This window comes from Ptychodera flava, chromosome 9 (genome assembly GCF_041260155.1).
Source record: "Ptychodera flava strain L36383 chromosome 9, AS_Pfla_20210202, whole genome shotgun sequence".
In the NCBI taxonomy this organism is placed as follows: domain Eukaryota; kingdom Metazoa; phylum Hemichordata; class Enteropneusta; family Ptychoderidae; genus Ptychodera; species Ptychodera flava.
This window is the reverse complement of record NC_091936.1, coordinates 18,096,564-18,119,172: the sequence shown is the minus strand read 5'-3', so window position 1 is coordinate 18,119,172 and position 22,609 is coordinate 18,096,564. Positions and strand designations below refer to the sequence as shown.

At 38.0% G+C, this 22,609-nt stretch overlaps 1 protein-coding gene across 2 annotated transcripts; it reads left to right on the top strand.

Moving 5' to 3' along the window:
- The first annotated feature begins 8,742 nt into the window (after positions 1-8,742).
- LOC139140214 (uncharacterized) lies at positions 8,743-22,483 on the top strand. 2 transcript variants are annotated; one of them, XM_070709306.1, is made up of 6 exons: positions 8,743-8,868; positions 9,487-9,552; positions 11,149-11,301; positions 13,283-13,390; positions 18,288-18,482; positions 22,194-22,483. In XM_070709306.1, the coding sequence occupies exons 2-6, from the start codon at positions 9,540-9,542 to the stop codon at positions 22,481-22,483; spliced, it is 759 nt and encodes a 252-aa protein (XP_070565407.1). In that variant the 5' UTR covers positions 8,743-8,868; positions 9,487-9,539. The 2 variants fall into 2 exon arrangements, with proteins under 2 accessions (XP_070565407.1, XP_070565406.1); XM_070709305.1 differs by having other exon boundaries at positions 11,146-11,301.
- The last annotated feature ends 126 nt before the right edge of the window (positions 22,484-22,609 follow it).

Genomic DNA, 22,609 nt, shown 5'->3' with positions numbered 1-22,609 from the left:
TGGATATTTCCAATTGAAATCGATGTATGAGGCAGGTTTCATTAAAAAACTAAAGAAAAACGATAGAAAAATAGTGTTTTTCCTCTCAAAAAATGCCACTTCGTACTGACCAGCCACAGCGCTCGAGTGGTCGCCGCTCATGGCACGCACTTCTGAATCCAGTCAATACCTATTTCGCAACGGAACTGCTTTCGGGCCCTGTGCACGCTGTCATAGAACTGTGAAATTTGGCCAGGAAGTGGCAGACCATCCCATTTACATGTAGTGGTGAGTTTTTGTTATATTCTGGGAATTTTAGCCAGCAAACATGAGGTAAAGTGAGTACGGTAAATTCGGTGTAGATTTTCCCATTTTGATACATATTTTTGCCATAAAACTTGTAGCATGTTCTTTTTAAACATCATTCCAACATTTCTGTGAAATATGACGAAAATCTGTCCACGAGCACAAGTACGAATCATAAACACAAAACCGTGTTCATTCATAGACCTCAGTACAGTGTGACTCAAGATGGCGGCGGAAGGCAGTCACACTGACACACCATTGACAGCCTAGCCTGCCTGAGGCTGAAGTTAGGGACAGCTATTTCTTACAATTTCATGGCTGAAAATGAACTGCATTAAAAGAAAATTGGCAGTTTAAATTGATTTATTAGAATTGAGTGTTATTAAATAACATTGTGACAAAATTGCATTGTATTGTGAGCTCTAGTTTTTAAGTTATGTGAAATCAAAATTCATAAAAACATAAAAATCCATCCATTTTTCGATGGTACGGTGCCGCCGCAATTTTGACTAAGTCAGACAAAATATTTTCAATTTTCAACACTCACAGTTTCAAAATCCAAGACTGTGCATCAGTCAAATCTTGATTTTTCCGTAAATATTGGGTAAATCTGTGCACAAGACACATAGTTTAATGATTCCATGTGAAGTAAATAAAAAATTATGGGTTGCCAAACTTGAAGGAATCGGCATACTTTGAAATAATTTTAAAATTTGCCGAAAATTGTCCGCGAAAAAATGGCATTTTTATTGCTTTAAAAATTCATAACTTTTGATTGGATACAGCTATTTGCATAATTTTTTTTTATTTTTCTTCTTTTACCCCATTCTTGCTAAAAATCCATTTAAACTGTGTGTATAAACAAGAGAAAAAAATGGCTTGGCCACCCTAGTAGTAGAGAACAGATCATGGATGGGACTGTGGCGATGACCTCAATGACCCGAGCGAGTTCGATACACGCCACAAGTACCGCTGCGATATCACAGCTAGGATTAAATGCGCATATACGTTCGAGTTTTGTTCTCTTGCCTACAAAATATCTCGGCGAAGGTTGATAGTTGCTGCATTTCTATTCAGAGTTTTTGTTGAAAAAAGTAGCTATCTACGGCTAGCTGCTTAATTGGTCCCCCAAAATAGTACTGCTGAAAGTTTGTGGAGTGACCTGCAGAACGGAGTTGTAGAGGGGGCAAACTGTGTACACTAAAACTGGATCGCACAGTAACAAATGACGGAAACCGATCGAGCCAGTTGCGGCAGCTACTAGACTAGCTGAAGTCTATTTCTCATAGAATACAGGTATTTCTCGATATTTCGCGATACAAATTAATTTCCATGCATTCTGGTGTATCTTATCATAACGCAAGTTGATCAACATGTTCTGGCAATGACAGTTGACGCAAACGCAAGGAAAGAAAAAGAGATGGGCCGTACTGAAATAAAGACTCTGACAACAGCTCACACATTAATTTAATCTTTATTAGGGAAACAAATGTACCGATCGGGACATAGGTCTATGATACCATTTTATTCATCTCGTTTTCTTTTATGACGCTTTCCCACATCATATGAGATGATATTTTCTTTGCGACAGCAGTCTAAATGTAGCATGTCATCGACTTAGGGGCATGCGATAACGTTGAGCCCTGCATTCACTGTCGTTATGACGATCACTTTCTCAGAGATATCAGTTTAAAACAAGAAAATTACCTTTTAAGTTTACAACTCGTCAAATTGGGCGGGTCAGCTAAATTTCCATTATCGATACTAATGATGTCAACAGAATGTTTAAGTAGGTTGTTGTGATAAAGTTAATACGAAAACGAATACGAATACGAATACGAAAATGATGTTTGTTTAAAAAATCTTTCCTCCAAAGACTATACTGGCCCACAGGCGCTAATAGCTTGGTAGTCTGCTAAATAGATCGATTTTCGGCTCGATCTATCGATCCCGTGGTCAGTATGCCCGCCACTGTAACCTAGTGAGTATTTTGGTTACAATGGCGCGCATATCGACTACGGGATCGATAGATCGAACCGAAAATCGATCTATTCAACAGACTACCCAGCTAAGGAGTGCCTGTGTACTGGCCGTTTGTTTTTAAAATCTCTCCTCTAATTATAGCAACGATATCTTTCAATCTAGGGCCTAAAAAGATTGGATCTTTTTCAACTTACATTCTCAAATATTGAAGTATTGATATGTTGTCATATAAAAAGCACTTTAAGTTCTGTAAAGGCAGAACTTTCATATTATACGTGCGAAATACGATGCTGAAGTTATTTTCGTATTCGTTTTCGTATTCGTTTTCGTATTCGTATTCGTATTCGTATTGGAGTCACTGACAAAATTTTTTATTTTTAGTCCAAATTTCGCACGTATAATATGAAAGTTCTGCCTTTACAGAACTTAAAGTGCTTTTTATATGACAACATATCAATACTTCAATATTTGAGAATGTAAGTTGAAAAAGATCCAATCTTTTTAGGCCCTAGATTGAAAGATATCGTTGCTATAATTAGAGGAGAGATTTTAAAAACAAACGGCCAGTACACAGGCACTCCTTAGCTGGGTAGTCTGTTGAATAGATCGATTTTCGGTTCGATCTATCGATCCCGTAGTCGATATGCGCGCCATTGTAACCAAAATACTCACTAGGTTACAGTGGCGGGCATACTGACCACGGGATCGATAGATCGAGCCGAAAATCGATCTATTTAGCAGACTACCAAGCTATTAGCGCCTGTGGGCCAGTAGTAGTCTTTGGAGGAAAGATTTTTTAAACAAACATCATTTTCGTATTCGTATTCGTATTCGTTTTCGTATTAACTTTATCACAACAACCTACTTAAACATTCTGTTGACATCATTAGTATCGATAATGGAAATTTAGCTGACCCGCCCAATTTGACGAGTTGTAAACTTAAAAGGTAATTTTCTTGTTTTAAACTGTTATCTCTGAGAAAGTGATCGTCATAACGACAGTGAATGCAGGGCTCAACGTTATCGCATGCCCCTAAGTCGATGACATGCTACATTTAGACTGCTGTCGCAAAGAAAATATCATCTCATATGATGTGGGAAAGCGTCATAAAAGAAAACGAGATGAATAAAATGGTATCATAGACCTATGTCCCGATCGGTACATTTGTTTCCCTAATAAAGATTAAATTAATGTGTGAGCTGTTGTCAGAGTCTTTATTTCAGTACGGCCCATCTCTTTTTCTTTCCTTGCGTTTGCGTCAACTGTCATTGCCAGAACATGTTGATCAACTTGCGTTATGATAAGATACACCAGAATGCATGGAAATTAATTTGTATCGCGAAATATCGAGAAATACCTGTATTCTATGAGAAATAGACTTCAGCTAGTCTAGTAGCTGCCGCAACTGGCTCGATCGGTTTCCGTCATTTGTTACTGTGCGATCCAGTTTTAGTGTTACACAGTTTGCCCCGCTCTACAACTCCGTTCTGCAGGTCACTCCACAAACTTTCAGCAGTACTATTTTGGGGGACCAATTAAGCAGCTAGCCGTAGATAGCTACTTTTTTCAACAAAAACTCTGAATAGAAATGCAGCAACTATCAACCTTCGCCGAGATATTTTGTAGGCAAGAGAACAAAACTCGAACGTATATGCGCATTTAATCCTAGCTGTGATATCGCAGCGGTACTTGTGGCGTGTATCGAACTCGCTCGGGTCATTGAGGTCATCGCCACAGTCCCATCCATGATCTGTTCTCTACTACTAGGGTGGCCAAGCCATTTTTTTCTCTTGTTTATACACACAGTTTAAATGGATTTTTAGCAAGAATGGGGTTAAAGAAGAAAAATAAAAAAAAAATTATGCAAATAGCTGTATCCAATCAAAAGTTATGAATTTTTAAAGCAATAAAAATGCCATTTTTTCGCGGACAATTTTCGGCAAATTTTAAAATTATTTCAAAGTATGCCGATTCCTTCAAGTTTGGCAACCCATAATTTTTTATTTACTTCACATGGAATCATTAAACTATGTGTCTTGTGCACAGATTTACCCAATATTTACGGAAAAATCAAGATTTGACTGATGCACAGTCTTGGATTTTGAAACTGTGAGTGTTGAAAATTGAAAATATTTTGTCTGACTTAGTCAAAATTGCGGCGGCACCGTACCATCGAAAATGGATGGATTTTTATGTTTTTATGAATTTTGATTTCACATAACTTAAAAACTAGAGCTCACAATACAATGCAATTTTGTCACAATGTTATTTAATAACACTCAATTCTAATAAATCAATTTAAACTGCCAATTTTCTTTTAATGCAGTTCATTTTCAGCCATGAAATTGTAAGAAATAGCTGTCCCTAACTTCAGCCTCAGGCAGGCTAGGCTGTCAATGGTGTGTCAGTGTGACTGCCTTCCGCCGCCATCTTGAGTCACACTGTACTGAGGTCTATGAATGAACACGGTTTTGTGTTTATGATTCGTACTTGTGCTCGTGGACAGATTTTCGTCATATTTCACAGAAATGTTGGAATGATGTTTAAAAAGAACATGCTACAAGTTTTATGGCAAAAATATGTATCAAAATGGGAAAAATCTACACCGAATTTACCGTACTCACTTTACCTCATGTTTGCTGGCTAAAATTCCCAGAATATAACAAAAACTCACCACTACATGTAAATGGGATGGTCTGCCACTTCCTGGCCAAATTCACAGTTCTATGACAGCGTGCACAGGGCCCGAAAGCAGTTCCGTTGCGAATAGGTATTGACTGGATTCAGAAGTGCGTGCCATGAGCGGCGACCACTCGAGCGCTGTGGCTGGTCAGTACGAAGTGGCATTTTTTGAGAGGAAAAACACTATTTTTCTATCGTTTTTTCTTTAGTTTTTTAATGAAACCTGCCTCATACATCGATTTCAATTGGAAATATCCATTTTTTCGGTAACTGAGCTACTTATTTTCAGAAAAATGGCGTTTAAAATTTCACGAAAATCAAATTTCACTTTCAGTGTGCGTGAGCTGCGTATAATGTCGCAACATTTGAGCTAAACTTTGGCACCCTACTACTACCTCCATGGTTCTACATAATTGCAGTCGCTACCCGGCAGATTTGCCATGATATTTCAACAAAGATGCTTGCTATTTAGATCTAGCTGAAAACAAAACCTTTATGAAACAGGATAATCCAGTCCAAGCTTGATGAAATCGATGCTTTGATCTGCTTTCCAAAGGACGATTTCCGGAAATGGTCTAGCCGGTCACATGCCACTAAGGGACGGACCATTAGATCTTGGGAGGGGGGGGGTGGTCAAAAACAGAAAAAAAAAAATTTTCAGAGCAGAAAGTTAGGAAAAAAAAAATCTTCAAACTAGTTTGCAAAATAAAAAATAAATAAATAAGAAGACAAAGGCGTAAAAAAAAAATCTGCAAAAGTCTTTAAAATTTTGAATTTTTTTTAGATTTTACCGACAGAAAGCAACTTTCTGTATTTTTAGTAGATCCTCCCGGCACATTTTTAATTTTAATTTATACATTTAGAGTGACTGTATCCCTTATACTGGAAGTTGTGATTATCTTATCTTTTCAGGACTTTTGTATTCTGATCACTTGAAAATTATGAAATTATAGAGCCTGTTTTCTACTTGTTTCCTGCGTACAAACCAAGCAGGTACACAAGGTAAAACATTGAAACTATGGTATGGTTGTCAAGACAGAAAGTTGTATTTGCCTTTTAAGATCAAGGTAAACAGATGCAGGCCACATCAGTTTCATTTTTTTCACAGCATTTTATTGCAATGATGAATGCAAGAATAGGTGAACAAGTAGAAACACGTCAATAATGATAAAACAACATATCAAGTCATTATGTATTATTTTGCTTTTCAAAAAGGCATTTTCAATTCTTTTTTCTCAAAAAACAGCCTCAAAAAACAACAGCAACACATGTTTTGACATTCAACAATACACTACGTAGAATGCCATCTATCCAACAAATCCCACACAAAAACACACAAAAGGTTGAACTTTGAAAGTTTCTGGACAGCAAATACTGAATAAATCTGCATGAATAATCGTTTTTGTGTAGCAAATTTCAAAGAAATTGGACAAGCCCTTTCAGAGAATACAGATTTTTTGACCATGAATGGCATAAATTGCCCTAAAAGACAAATATTGAAATTTCAACACATCTATACACATCCAATCAATTTGGACATGCTGCTACAGAGAAATAGATGTTTTGATCAAAAAGGGCAACAATTGCTCTAAGAACACAAATATGCAAATTTAACTATATTATTTAGCTTATTTTAGCTTCTTAGCTTGTCAAAATCAATTGTAAATCATGAGATGCATGATGTTTGGTGGGGTGAATGTAGGCATTTCACCACGCAGTAGAAAGGGAAGCCAGGAAACCAAAATAGTCAATTTTCAAAACTATAGGAAGCTACTGAGGAGCAAGAAGACCATGTTTCAGAGGAAGATGTCTAATCCGAAAAAATCCTCCTAAAGTGCCACCAAATAACACCATTTTTATCTCTATTTTTCAAAAGCTCCAACGGCAGGAGGGGACACCCCCTCCTGACCTCCCCCTGCAAAAATACTCCCCAAGTGCCATCAAATAACACCATTTCAATCTCTATTTTTCAAAAGCTCCAACAGCAGGAGGGGGACACCCCCTCCTGACCACCCCCCGCAAAAATACTCCCCAAGTGCAACTAAATTACACCATTTTATCTCTATTTTTCAAAAGCTCCAACGGCAGGAGGGGACACCCCCTCCTGACCTCCCCCCGCAAAAATACTCCCCAAGTGCCACTAAATAACACCATTTTAATCTCTATTTTTCAAAAGCTCCAACTGCAGAGGGGGACACCCTCTCCTGACCTCCCCCCCCCCCGTGACCACTTGCGTGGCCGCTTGTGGTGCTTGGCACCACATCTTTGCCCTCTTTATCTTCAGACAGCGACGAACTAAAAAAAAATTATAAATCTGAAAATTTACTCTGAAAAAAAAAATTTGCACAGCTAATCTCAATTGGAAAAAAAAAATTCAGAAATTTACAATAGTAAAAAAAAAATTTTCACAATTTCATTGTGACCACCCCCCCTCCCAAGGTCTAATGGTCTATCCCTAACGCAAATATTCATTACGCACGTGAACGCATGAAACTATGTTGCAGTTACTGGTTGCTTGTTTTCCCTTGTCAGCTATATTTTGATGACATTTTATGCTGGGATTATGATTGGTTCATTTGAAATGATGTGACAGCACTAAAACTGCTTCTGATACTTGATTGGATTGTAGTAAAATTTATCATTAAATTCATGGGATATTTTGACAGATCATTCAAGATAACATCAGCAGACACATTTGCAGCGCTGTGCAGAGGAGAGAACGCGCTCAAACCTTTGAGTATTAGCTATGCTTATTCAATGCGTATTTTGGGGTCGTGGCCTTTCAGGACGATGCTCCGTGAACACTGAGCGAATATATGATATATGTTGTATTTGATCACGTATACGGTATGGAGAAATGTCTTGAAAAAATTCAGTCGCAATCTCATAAATTTGGTCGCCTATGCGACTGAAAATGGTCGCTACTTTGAGCCCTGATTGAATGTAATACATGAATTATCGGTCGGTCCGGTTTTATGTATAATATTGCTCACATCTTTACTCTGAAAGATAAACTACCTATTGTCATTGATTTATGTTACTTTCTTCCCTGTAGCAGCACGTACAACTTAGTCGTAACTTGCAATTTTGTAATTTTTGCCTTACCGCACTCCCTGAGTTTTGTAAAGTATTGTATTGTATTGTTATTATAATTTATTTCAGGTCTACGTAGAGCCATATCAAAATCAAGTAAAATACTTGAAATACAAATTGTAAATGGATATGATCATTCTAAAGTGAGTCCAAAAGGATGACCGGATATAACAATTTTCAAATTTTTTTATTCAGATGGTTGTCCTAGACAAGTCCCCCGTTCATCATAGCTTTCAACAGTCACCCGTTTTGCAGCGCCTCAAAAAATCTGCCCTCCCCGCAAAACAATAGTACAGTCCAGGGCAGCTCCTTTGCATCCGCTCTCACGAGTCCCATTACTTGGCACTGACCACCTGATTTCGGGGTGCATCCAGCTGCCCGGTCAAGAGACATTGGCAAGCGAAGATGCTGCCTTACCAGATCCCAACCGATTTTAAGTATTTTTTTTCAAATAAAATGAAGTGAACAAAATTCTTTAAAATCTACAAATGCAAATTTATGTAAATTTAACCAAATTTGGCAGATGAAATTACGAATCAAATTATCACAATATTTTAACCTCAGTAAATATCGTATATTGCACGTTTCATACCTGAAACCTGGACTAAAAATAACAATTTCTGTCAGTGACTCCAATACGAATACGAATACGAATACGAAAACGAATACGAAAACGAATACGAAAATAACTTCAGCATCGTACTTTGGAGGGAATTCCCCGTGCCTATTTTAGGAAACAATGCACGGCTTCAGTGAATCATGAACCGAGAAAAGGAACGAATTCAGCTCTAAAGCTCACTTTTAGGCTTTTGCTCATACATCAGGTGAGTTGATCTTATATGACATTGACTATTTTCACAAGGTTTCACAAATGCTCATCACATTCACAGCAAAATCGTCGGCTATTGTGGCGATGGCGTGGGAGAGCACTGTATCATGTACCAAAACACGGTATGTGAACAGAGTACAACATTGAAACCGGAAATCCCCGGAGTTAGGGGTCGCGGCGAACTGAATAATACATCTGCGATTCCGTGGACGCCAAATCTTCCAAATAAAACTCGAGGCACCAGGAATCGGTTTAAATATATCATTTATGATGAATACGACCGCGACCTATTCAGTTGTTAGTTAAAGTTCATGCTCAGAAGCTCATGACGAAAGAAGTTCACTTCACCCCGGTCCTACTAATTACTGCCCGTGACTGCCCGTAGCTGCCTGAGGACTGCCCATAGTTCACTGTGAATTGAATGTTCACATGATCGCTAATGCGAGGTTTCAAATGTAAAAATTACGTGATGCATCTGTGTTATTGTTACTCTCCTGCCACAGCACGGTCCTATTGAAGTGTACTGTACACATGCTATAAATCCCAGTCTGTCTCGCACAATAATCATTTGTGAACATGTCCCATTTCGCATATCTTTTCTTTTTCTTACCAGGTACCTTTGTCGCAGAATTTATTTGCCAGCATTGCTGATCTCAAAACGCACACATGGCAGATACAGGTACACAGATTATCAGTTTTGCAGCTGCCGCTTTTCAACTTTTGATATGCACAAGGAATGTTGGGATAAGTTGTGCATGACAACAGACCGATTGTATGGGTCCATAAGTTCAGCCACAGATACTAGATTGGATGTCCTTCCCTTTAGAAATATTTGTAGAGTAAAAATAAAAATATTTGTAGAGTAAAAAAGGCCTTAGTGCACTGAGTATTCAATAGATTGCATGGTTCGAATGGTTCTTTTCATTAACCCTTTTCCTGCCAAGTCCATATTTCACCACCAGGTCAAGGTGGTTAAAATTACTGAAACACAACGCATTACATATGATGTATTTTAACATAATACTGTATATTTGAAGGCTGTTGAAAACATAATACTGTAACGTTGATTTTTTTTTTTAAAAGATGCTATAACATACCAAGCCAAGTGGGTGAAAATACGTCATGTTTTGGCTCAATACCGCTTTTTACTGACTTGGCTGATGGGGAAGTGATACAGTTAATACTGTCTGGCAGGAAAAGGGTTAAAGTAGTACGCTCCTTGAAATTGAAAGAGTTAAACGTTTGTTCAAACTTTCCTAAAAGGAAACTGTAAATGCTTTTCTTTCAAAATCAATAGTAAAGATCAGGGCTCACCATGCAAAATTTGGCACTAGAGAAACCAATGCACCTGATTGAAACTCTTGAAATTCAAACTGGTCGCCAACCATAGAAAAAATTTTTGATTTTCACGAAAATAAAACGTGAAAATTTATTTACTTCCAAGAGAATGAGCCCAGACAGGTGATAGAACATAAAAATATTGTAAAAATTTGAGATTATATGTCCCTGAGGTGCACCCTGCCCTACATCAATGAAAAACAAAATTGAACACCAATTTCAACTGTATTGATGCATTTTAGCAGAAATATTAACAAACATGCATATAAAGTTGTAGAGAGTGAAAAAGTGCCCTACCTTAAATTGTATAACTGTGCATCCAACATGAAAGCACACAAGGTACATTTACATGTATCTCGATGAGAAAAGGAATGCAAAATTAGCAAAGATTTCTTGTGCATTACACAGTGTTACTGCTGTATATAGTGGGATGTGCTTCAAAGGAGAACGTTTCAGAAGTTAGCCAAGAGAAAATTCAATTTAATTGCAATTATAAATGCTTTTACTTAAATTAACAGATGCCACTATTTTCCGTACTTTGCTAAAGCTCCTATAACTGTAACTTTGCATTTTTTTTCCAGTACGTTTATTTTCTCTGCAAAGTAGAGTTTCCTGTTCCACACCTAAATCGCACTGAAATGTCAGTTGTATCACTAAATCAGTACTACCTGTATGTGTTTCTTGTCCTCTATAATTTTTGACAACTTATATTTTTGTCAGGACTAGAATTCATTGTCAGTACGATAATAACATGGAATACTTCACGCAATTCATTGTGTCAACAATGTTAATACTTTGTGGTGCAATATATGGTAGGTTTAAGGAGAAGAAAATTATTTTTTTACTTTAAAAAGTGCTGAAAATATTATGGAAGTTACAGCTGTTATGCATAATGTACATAAAAAACTTATTAAAGTTTATGTCCCTTTCTTAGCAGAAAGAAGCCAAGGTATGGTGGGAGAGGGGGACTGGATAGATGATAAGTACAGCTCATTCCACAACCCTGAGATGGAAACTGGCAGCATAGATGCTCACCCTAACATGTTGAAATATCCTTCGTTGGATGATTACAGAAGCAAGCACATCACTGGTCAGTGAATTTTAGCATCATTTCCTAAAACATGAACAGATTTAGCATATTGTATCAGGTCAAATTCGTTTATACACACAAATTCACGTACATGCACACTTTTAGTTTTGCTATAATTGCTATAGTGCTAACTTGGCTCCTCCTGGTTTTATTTTTGTAACTCTGTTCAGCAACCTGACAGTCTTATCTTGAATTTTATGGTAGATCGGTTTTCAAACCATACACACATACAGTATTGCTGCTTAAATTGCACCTTTGTAGCCATATTACAATGATATGATGTTTCCTAGTCTCACAGATGTCAGAATCACTATGCTGTGAAATGCCTGGGTGCCACATCCCCATGTTGTCCAATTTTTCAAAATGGCATATTGCATACCACCAACCATACTTTTTAAGGGGGCGCTGCACCCAACACAGCACATTTTGCTCAAAAATCACGTTTTTGCAAATATTCATTCAATTTTAATTAATATGTTAACCCAAGATTAAAATGTTGGTGGTGTTCACCATTTAGCTTGTCAAGCAGTCGTAAGTTTCATGATACAGAAGTGTTAATTTATGCAAATGAATGCAAATCACCTGATTTCCTGCCTTCTTTTTCCTCCCAATTTCAAAATTTCCAAAGAATTTAACTCCAGTCTGGCTGGATCAAATTTTCTGAAATTTTCACATTATGTTCTTTAAATGCTCTTTAAAAAAACAACTATTTTGTTTGGCAATAAAGTTCTTACATTTTAAATAAGAGGCATTTGAATTGTAAATCACTTCTTTGAGTGTCAGGTTTTTAAACCCTTGCCAATTTTGAATGGGGATAGATAATGCAAAATAAAATACCAGTCGTTTTTTTCTACATATACTCTTCTTTCATGTTAAATATTACATTTCAGAAAATACTGTCAAGTTTCTGACTTAAATTAATTTTATCATTAATACCAAAATTGAGGTTTTTTACCCCAAATATACACCCACTTTATCTTTCGCGCAATCTACTGCTACCACACTATACTTTAGAGTCTTTGCTTTTTGAAAATATATAGTATGAGGGGGTTTCCTTGTCATCTTTGATGAGAAATATTGCTTTGAAAAAAACTGTGTTGGCAACATGCAGCTCCACCTTAATAGGAGACCCAATTGAAGCGCTCTAGTAATTTAACATGGCTGACAAGAAAACATCAAAATATGACGTTGTTGTCTGCAGCTAAATCTGTGACTCATCGCTGTTTTTGTTAAGGGTGATAAGTGAGTAAATGTTACTGGGGTTCCCCTTGTGTACCGATGCACAGCAGAAATGTTATCAGGGTTCCCAAATCATTTACCACTGTTCCAAAACCTTAGGAAAAACACTGCTTAATGCATTTTAAACAAATTTTACTACCTTTCTGACAATGATGCAAGTGTCATTTTATCAGTCAGACCATTTTTTTAGCTAAGAGGAAAGATTAGTTCAAGCAGATTGGATTTCAAATTAATCAGTACTTGCCTAGGGAGTCTTTATATAGAATACATAGCTAGAGGCTCCCAGGAAAACCCCTATTTGCTTCTCTCACAAGGTTTGTGTCTACTAATTTGCAAGTTTTCTGAACTTTGCATCGTCAAGAAACTTGTCAATGTCAGCATATATGATCAGAACCCTGTATCAATCATCAGATTAGACTTGGATATCTGTAATACAGGGACGCTCCTGTACGTGCTTCCTATTTACAGCTGGATGCGATCTGTCACAATTCTGTCTGGCACAAACATCCAAGGAAGGATATAGACCTGCCAAGAACGATAGATATTCCAGTTTATTATCTTTGTTGGACTATCGACTATCAAAGAGATGACTACGTTAAAAGTATGACTGCAACACACTCTACAACGCATCTTCAGAAATATTAAAGCGATCACTGATTTTATTTTAGTGGCAAAGCAGATATTTGGTTAGATATGATATATTTTAAACAGTAAATAACAACTTTTATTTTCTTCCAAGCAGATCCCCTCACAGAGGAGGAAGTGGAGTTCAGACTGACAGAGCATGATGCCAAGCTGACCACGCCGCGATTGCTGCAAACTGTAATCCAAGCAATAATCAGTGCCTTTGGTATGTGTAATTCTCTTTAATTTGTTTCTTCACTCCTAGATAATAGACTACAGGTTTATGGATTATTTCAATTCAAGTGATACTTGAGAATAGTAGTCACCGTACATACGACAGTACGGGTAGGTCAAAACTACCGTCTAGCCTCATTCTCTTGATTTGAAAATATGAAATAAAGAAATGGTAAGAAGACCAACTGAGATACCATGGTAAAATATGATGCACTGGATAAGAAATCAGTCATAGATTTTAACCTTTTTATTGATTTGGTTATAAATTTATCAGTCGTTTGACTTTTCTTGCAATCCAATAATTTGTGTCACAATAGTAATCACCACTAAAACGGTTACTATATCCATGAATCTCCGTTCTAAATTTACAGTTGGAGACCTCGCGTACAAATATTCGAAATACAAATTCAAATTTCAAGATCATGACTTTAGGATAGATGATATTTTATGGTTATAAGAGCCCCAGATATTCCATACAGATTGACGAACAGCATGACTTAACCCTTTTCCTGCCAAGTCGATGAAAATCCGCTTGAAATTCGGTGTAGCCAGAATCTAAGCACTGGTGACCGTTATTCTCCCAACCCGGTGGGAATCGGGCCCTTTTTGGGTACCCCTTTCCTGCCAAGTCGACGGCACTACGTTTTGCTATCCCCTGTGCGTTTAGGGGTCATCCGAGGAGAGGTTTTCTGACAAGGAACGCCTTTTCCCCTCGAAATGGGTTCGCAGGAGTCGATAGACAGGGAAAGGTGCAGAAACCTGTCCGCCAGTCCCCCACACCCGAGGGGGGCTGGTTTTTTTTACCGCTTTTTAGCGGACTTGGCAGGATAGCATGGTGACGTTTTCTGGCGGAGTTGGACGTACTTGGCTGCCTGGCACTATACAGATTGCTGCCGAACTTGACCAACTCGGCAATGCTAATCTAGAAGGCTACCTCTTGCAAACGACTTGGCAGATATGCCGATGGTGCGAGACGAAAGTCACTTATTCAGTTGTGCGTGACTGAAAATGAGAACGTATTTTTGACGGGACGGCTCGACTTGTTCCTCCGATGGAACGGATATGAACGACTCGGAAATACCATTACAAACTGGTGTCCGACGTACTAAGCTGGGCTTCAGCTCTGCAAGTTCAAGCCAGGCAACGTCCTTCACTGCCTTGGCCGTGCCATTCAATGGACGTAGCTTTGGATTTTTTATTTATTCCATCATCCGAAGTATTGGCTCTGGTTTGCAGGCAAACGTATCCTCTTGCCGACGCATTGGTAACTACGTACGCTGTTTGCGTACAGAGAATTCAAAAGGGCACATAAGGTCAATGCGTAGTCAGGCTACGGGGATACCGCCTGCATTTAGCAGGGACTGCTTTTGTTATGCAAACCAGCTAGCAGTACAATATGGCTGCCAGGCATGTGGACACGTCGATGGCTAGAACAATGGAAGCATATTGCGTTGCACCCGTGCATCGCAAAAGTGAACTGAAGACTTGGGTGTAGTGACTGGTTATCACTGGTTAGCTGCAGCCCAAGCCATGTCGGTACAAACCCGTACCTGACTGAGGACCACTCGATTAAGTCAGTAATGAACGGTAACACTCGTAAGCCAACTCCCAACTGAGCTGGCTAAACTACATTGAGCTGTGCTTCAATGGCTCAGCCATGTCGTTAATACAACGGCAAAAACGTAGTTTTTGTGCTACACTGCCAAGTCGTTTAAGGTACTATTCATTGACCCTACCCTGGGGAAACAGGACAGGTTTGACGGTGCTTCTGCACCCCTAGCACGACCCTCAGGGTCTCTGACTAACAGAGGAGTGAGGTGATGTTTGTGCCTAGCGGACGTGCGTAATACTGAAGGAGTTTATTTCCGAAAAAATAAACATGAAACGGCAATAAAATGACGCACTCCCAGGGGCAAACAAAGCCGGTGACCTCAATTTTTTTCTGCAGCAACCCTTGAGCTCCTTCCCCTGTCTACGGGCATGTAGAAATTATCGAAGTCTAACGTATAAGTATAAGTACGGCTAAAACTACCCTGAAAATGGGCGATTTCTGCCAAAATGCCTGGCAGGATAACATGCAGGAGAGCCAATCTTTTGCAGGCACATATTATGGGGCGGTTTTCTACTGACTTGGGAGGATAACGGACAAGGGCGCTCGGCAGGAAAAGGTTAACATACCGGTACATCTCAATCAGTGAAAAGCATTTGAAAGTTGCCAAAAATTCAGGTGCATTATATATCAGCCATCATTTCAGGAAGATTGTAGAAAATCCAGCCATGTATTACCTTGTGAACTTCACAAATAGCACATTCATTAGTTCCCAATCATGTGTGTACTTCCTTATGGCCTTTACAAATAGAATTCCATTAGAATTACAAGTCCATTGTCATGACAAAGTTTTAGTCTAATTTGGAATTTCCTCGAAAGACAATGTCATCAAGTTCATGTGTCTTTATCAGAACTTATATCTGACAAAGGCCAAGGTATGGTACATCTACTGTTCACCATTCTATGAAATAGTGAATTTGAGGGCTGGTTTAGGTATAAATTGTTATATGGTGAATGGAAATGAGGAAAATGTTGATATACCTACTCAAACAAACTGAGCTAGGTATCCGTCCCAGGCAATGGTTGAAACTATAGTAGACAAAATTCCCCGGCTCAGTTGACTTGAAAAAAAACGATGTCTTGTTTTCATTGTACTGTTGATAAAGTCAATCTGGCTGCATATTTTCATTTAGTTTCAAACTATAGTTGTGATGTTGTACTCACACAAAGGCACGTGTCAGATACTTGTCAACTACACTCAGTACAATAAATGCATTCATGAGTGAATTTGAATTCAAAAATAAGGTCTAAGGAGGCATCCCAATGTATGTATGCTGATAAATAACCTCACATAGAAGTTAGCCATTATATTCATACACAGTGAAAGTAATACAAAATGAGTACAATACACTGGCCCTTTTGGTGTTCATGTACAGACTATACCAATGTTTATTGTTATGGATGTGTAATAACAGCCTCATAGTGCTTGCTTTCTGTGATAAGGACACATGCACGTTGTTCAGGCTGGCCAATTTGCATCAGTGTAGCACCAGTGCTGGGCCTGGGCTGATGTAAAATAACCAATGGGGACACGCTGCGTCAGCCTTGGGCCGATATAGTTTGGTCCCAGTAAGGGAGGTTCAGGGCTAACGTAAAATTTGGGACAGCAAATTCAAGTGCGTGGACACGTTATGTTGGCCCTGGTCCAAGTTGACATTTTTGATCTAGTTTTTATATCATCCCATGTACGTAGAACTATATCTTCCCACCAATGGCCCAAATCTATTCCCAAAAGGATAATTATTTTATGTCGGCCCAAATTTCAGTTGGATCGCAAATTTTTGCAAAAAATTTTGATCAAAAATTGTAGCTAATTAAATGCGATGTCCATTTGCTCCAAAATCATCACAACAGATACAGAAAAATTCATAAAGATTGGTAAAATGTTGCACGAAAATTTTGTTGGGAAAAATGACTAAGCACTCAAAGGGTTAAGCTACAGATATATTTTTCTCAGATACTCTGATAAAGAAATTGTTGTTTACTGAAAAAAATCATGAGTTATTATATTCTTCACCTTGACACTGAACTTATTTAGGCAAGTTAATTTAGAGATCTGTGCATTTTCAATTCCAGCTGATAGTAAGGATAGTCAAGCTAATAATCATGTCTGTAATTGGCCTATGCAGAATGTGCCTAAAACACTGAACTGATCAGTGCTGCTCAGAAGTGAATAAGTTACTTTCCTTCATTTCATTTCAGAAATCCATTCCTCATTTGATTTATTTTTAACTTTGAAAAGCGTACTATTGTTTTTCTCATGACAGAAGGGGACCAAAGAGATTTGCATTTCCCCCAGTTTGACCTTTGACCCTTAGGAGGAAGTAAGATATCAATAGTGAGTGAAACCAACACAGCTGTGACCAAAACTCCCCATCTATTTACAAACAATGCCAAATCACGATAGCATTATCAATCACTCTTTCCAATTCTTTGAATCACCAGATGAATAACCTGTACAAGAAACTCTCTGCCCATTTTGAAGGCCAGAAAGTCCCATTCCAGAACCACATGCAGTTTCTCAAACATGGTTTACTTGGCACCAACCCATACATGTTTCCATTTATTAATAGAAAGATGCATGATAAATGCAGGACATACGGCATTGCATATACTGCTATGTAACATCAAAAAAATTCCCGTGAATGTTTCATGCTGATGTGGAAAAGCCATGAATGAAGTATTAATTGTGACTTGGAGTGCTTTTGAAACACCACATCAATGGTGACCAAATACATACAAATAATTATATGCATTATGTGTTTAGCAGTCAAATTTAACCTTTTCCTCTTTACAAGGTTAAAAGGCAATGACTGTGGTAGAGCAGACACAGTTGTTCACTATCACTTGTTTTTTACGAGGATTTCTCATTATAATCACCACTACAAGTTATGCTTTGATGATATTCAACATATGGTTCATCGTTCTAACAATATAATTGATGTTACAAAAGTGAAGTAATCTTGAATGTAAACAGTGACTTCATATCACTCTGAAAGTACACCAAAGTGATCTGAAAAAAAATATGTACAGTAGTCGTGGTTTATAGAGATATCTAACTTCTTGTTTCAGAATCTATAATAAAATATGTTCATACTAAAAATCACGGTTTAATGATCTACGGAAAAATCTTCATAATAATATTATTATCACTACTCCCTGAAAGCAATAATTGAAAAACAGGGAACTCTTTAGGATTTGATCAACTAAGCATACATCATCAGGCCAAATCCCACAGTGTAGTGTTGCATCCCCTTTTGACCTATTTTGAAACCCACAGATCATTCAGGTCAGGTGTACGTCACTGGGGAAAGTACTGAATGCGTCATCACTCTGGCTGTTCCAAACTCGGCAGTTGACAAGTTGAAACAAGTCCTGGCGGAAAACAGTTTATTTGTTGAGGAAGTCGGCGTACGGACTATAAAATTTGGGAAAAACGGGCAGAAACTGGAAATCAGAAGCACCACTCGAAGAGGTAAGAGCGATAGCAAAATGAGGAAATATTCCACATTGTATGCAAATGTGTCTGTATTGTGCCTTGCCAAATCGAAGAAACAATTGTTTTCCTTCATCTAGGAGAAAGTTGTACCCATACTTCATGTAGTTTTATGTTTGTTTTCACTGTTTTTAGATGACATTTACCTGGCAGAATCAAAAATGTTTTACGTTTTTGCAAAGTAGGTCTCATGCAACAGAGATCTTTGGATTTGTATAAGCTGGGTGTTTCAGCACCAGCAATGAAAAAAAACACCAACACAGAAGTTTTTTTGTCATGTTAGAAAAATTCAAATAGTGAAGGAAAAGTTCATAACATTTCTGGATTGTTTTTCTATTTTATTTACGTCTGAAAACAGTGGAGGCTTTTCAAAATCTCAATGCGATGGCACTCTGTTGGTGCCATTTCCCAAGCATGGACATGGGAGGAATTTATGTTGAAGGGACAAAGTCGCTGTAATCTGTTGCTGTAATCTGTTCAGATTATTACTGCTGTGTTTGTATGAGCAACTTTTCTGTCCTTCTCACGGAAACATGCTAAATTGTCAGTCGTCAGATCTCTAATCCCCCTCCCTATGGTACATACCAGAAATTATGTCATCAACATATGTGAAAAGCGAATAGGTAGAGACAAAAAGTGTGAGCAGAGCTCTGATGATCGATAAGTAAAAATGTTTAAGAACTGAAACAGAACAAATAAAACAAAAATAATGGTAGGAATTTGAAAAGATTAGGATTTAGTACCTTTAACAGATATTGGGGGAAAAGCTGAAAATAGCATACATCGTTCATATGCTATTTTCAGCCTTTTATAACAATCACATTATTTTCAAAACATAAAGTGATAAAAGTGGATACATGATAAATTTTAGTTGACTACCAGCTACAGATGTTTCAATGTTTTTGTATGTATCATGTATTCCTGAAAATCTGTGATGATTCAAAATATTTGGCAGAGAAAATTTTTTTGTCTTCACTTAAAAAATCCTAACCTATTAAAACTAAAATTGCCAATCCTAAACATGTCTTAAATTGAGGGCGAAAAATAACTCTGGGGTCTTTACGTGCTGATTTCTTTCTGTAAAGATGATATAGGAGCAAAAAAACTTACTTTATCCCACCAGCCCCACTTTTAAACTGTTCTCCCCAGTTCCCAGTTAACAGGTCCACACTCGCCATTGATAACAATGGGTTATGACAGCCAAACCATGGTGATAAAAGGGTTAAAAGACATAGTGCAGGAAACATAATGCAGGCTGTATCTTAATAAAATTACAGTTTGGTCTTTTCGCTTATCAAAAGTTTTGTAGCCACCAAAAAATTGAATGATGGCTGTATACAAAGATTCCATAATAGACTCTTTTCCATGCGTATTCATTGCCATCACTTTTAAAGCAATAAATTATACATGTGGGGTTCATTAACTTGAACATTCATATCATTTCAACATTTGACAGCTTGCTGAGCAGGGAATACCGGTATGAGTTGCAAGCTCCATTTTTTGTTGTATCGTGAACAGCTTTCTTTGTTCGGTCTACAGTGGGTGGAGGGACTGTGTTTAGTCACAGAGCAGAGAGATGTCAGTAAATGCTGACCAGTGTTTACTGGGAATAGAATATAGGTCAGCTTCACTGGGGTTATATTTTAATAGCTGATGTTTAATCGCGTCACAAAAATACCGACTGGCGGATTGTTTTCTGACCAGGTAACAAGCGTTGGCCTCTTTGCACTCCGACTCTTTCACCAGCATAGCAGCCAATCAGTAAATGAAGTTTGTTAGAGTAAAGGTTGGGCATAAGTGTAAAAACTCTGTGTTTTGAGATACTACATATTAATACCTTAAAGTGCCAATGATCAGGAGAGGAAATTTGTTGTGATCAGACGTTCAATTTTTGAAATGACAGAAGAAGCCCGTTATTAGGAACCTTTCAGAAATAAGCTGAAGGGAACAAGGTCGCTCTGTTACTTCCGAGAAAAAAGTACTGATGGATTTGATAAGGTTTACCAATGACTTTTGCAAATGCATGGCAGCGACAATTGTTAGCTCATAAACAGATATGTTTTCACAGGACTTCGAAGAATTGTGGGAGAACATAAACTCTACATAAATAGACAAAATTTGATGACATCACAAAGAATTTGACATAATGATGAAGTGTCAAAAGTGTTCTGCATAGTAACTCTGCATTTAGCTCACCGGGAAAAGCCCTATGTGTGACCACACAGAGTTATGTTCTATTTCTTTGTATTAGGTTCTATTTCTTAGTATTATAAAAGGCAATGAGTTATTCCAAAGCAAACATAAGATAACCTCTGACCCCTGAATCAGACATGGTAAGTTGCTGTCAGTTTAACCGCTTTTCCACCATCATGGTTTGGGCAAGCCCTTTGTTAACAATGATGAATGTGGACCATGTTTACCTGTTTACAGGAAAATAGGTGAAAGGTCAAAGTGTGTTCAGGGGCAAGCAAATCCCATGACCAAAGGTCCGGAACTATATAACAACAACCTTAGGATAGAGAGAGAATGCAAAATTGTCAAAGTGGATTGCAGAACCATTAATTCAGATACCAGGGCTTACGGATCACTGAATTCAATTGGAAATGGTTTCGCTGAATGCTGAAATTTTTAAGCGCCTGGCTTTTCCATTTTCATCAACACTCCCTGCAGTAGAACCTGTGTGATATCAATCAGGAGTACAGTACACGTTCAAAGCCTTTGAAAGTTTACTTACCATGATCCTGACTAAAATTTATTTGGACTATGTATCAACATAGGCCGCAGGTTTTATGACTGCATAAACGCTTATTATCAAGCTTAAAAAAATTATAATCATCACTTTTAAGGTATGATGTGCCGGGACACGGTTTTCTTGACACTCAAACTTTTAAACACTTTTGTGATCTGCTGCGTGAGTGGACTTGTTTTGAATCCTGTGGAGTCAAAAGTCAGGGTTCACCCCTCTCTTTTTGGAGCAATCTATTCATATGTTAACAACTGTACAAATGAATACATTTTCATGAAAAAAATATGCAAATTATACATTGTTATTAAATTGGTTGCTCCTCTGTTTTTCCAAGCCTTTGAGAACACTGGAAGTTTTTACCGGCTTTTTTGATGAATAATGAAACTTCAATCATAGACTTTAACCATGAATCATGACATTAACAATGTCAGTAAATTTTACGTTACTTATTTCTTTTAGGCAACTCATTCTCATTCTTTATTGTGAAAATGGTTTCAAATATCCTTCAGGAAAGTCTGAATAAAAATCTGAAACTTTTCACGTTACTGTTACTGTACTACTTTAAGTTGTTGCATATCCTGAAAGTTAGTCAAACAAAGTATATCAGATGCTCCGACTGCATCATCAACTTGTCAACATGGAATCTTGTTAGAAATCAGCCTTGGAATCATTCTCCAAACAAATGTACGGCGAAACCTGTCTAAATCGAACCCCGTCTAAACTGGAAAGCTTTCTAAACTGAACCCTTTTCCCAGTCCCATTCCAATAGGACCTCTATAAACCAGACACCTCTCCAAACCGAACAATTTTCTCAGTCCCTGAATGGTTCAGTTTAGACAGATTGTACTGTATACATATGCACCACAGTTTGCGATATTCTTTTGCACTTTTTTCATCCCCTTTGGAGTACTGATGATCACACCTGTTTTTAATTGCCTTATCAGACATCAAAAGCCATTCACTTGACTTCGGAAGAGCAAATCCTGTGTGCAGGAGCCTCCAAGACCAACTCACCGTCAACTTGATGCAGACCCTGAAGATCCTCATGAAACAGAAACACCGCAGCAGCGGTATGGAACAGGAGGACAGAGGTAGACTGGAAAGACTCGTGAGACAGTTAGAAGAGAGCCAGGAAAAGCTGGCAGTAGAGCAGAGCGAGAGGAGTAGACTCGCTGAACGCTTGAAGAATTCTGAAGAAGAAGTGAAAACGTTGAAGGAAAACTATGGAAATTAGAGGAAAGGCGCGGAAAAGATGGGATCAGATAAAATCGGTGAATGAAATCAATAAGGAACTGGATGACAAAAGTGAAGAGATGGAGAGAGAATTGACTGAACTTAAACAGAGGCTGCAGGTTGAAAG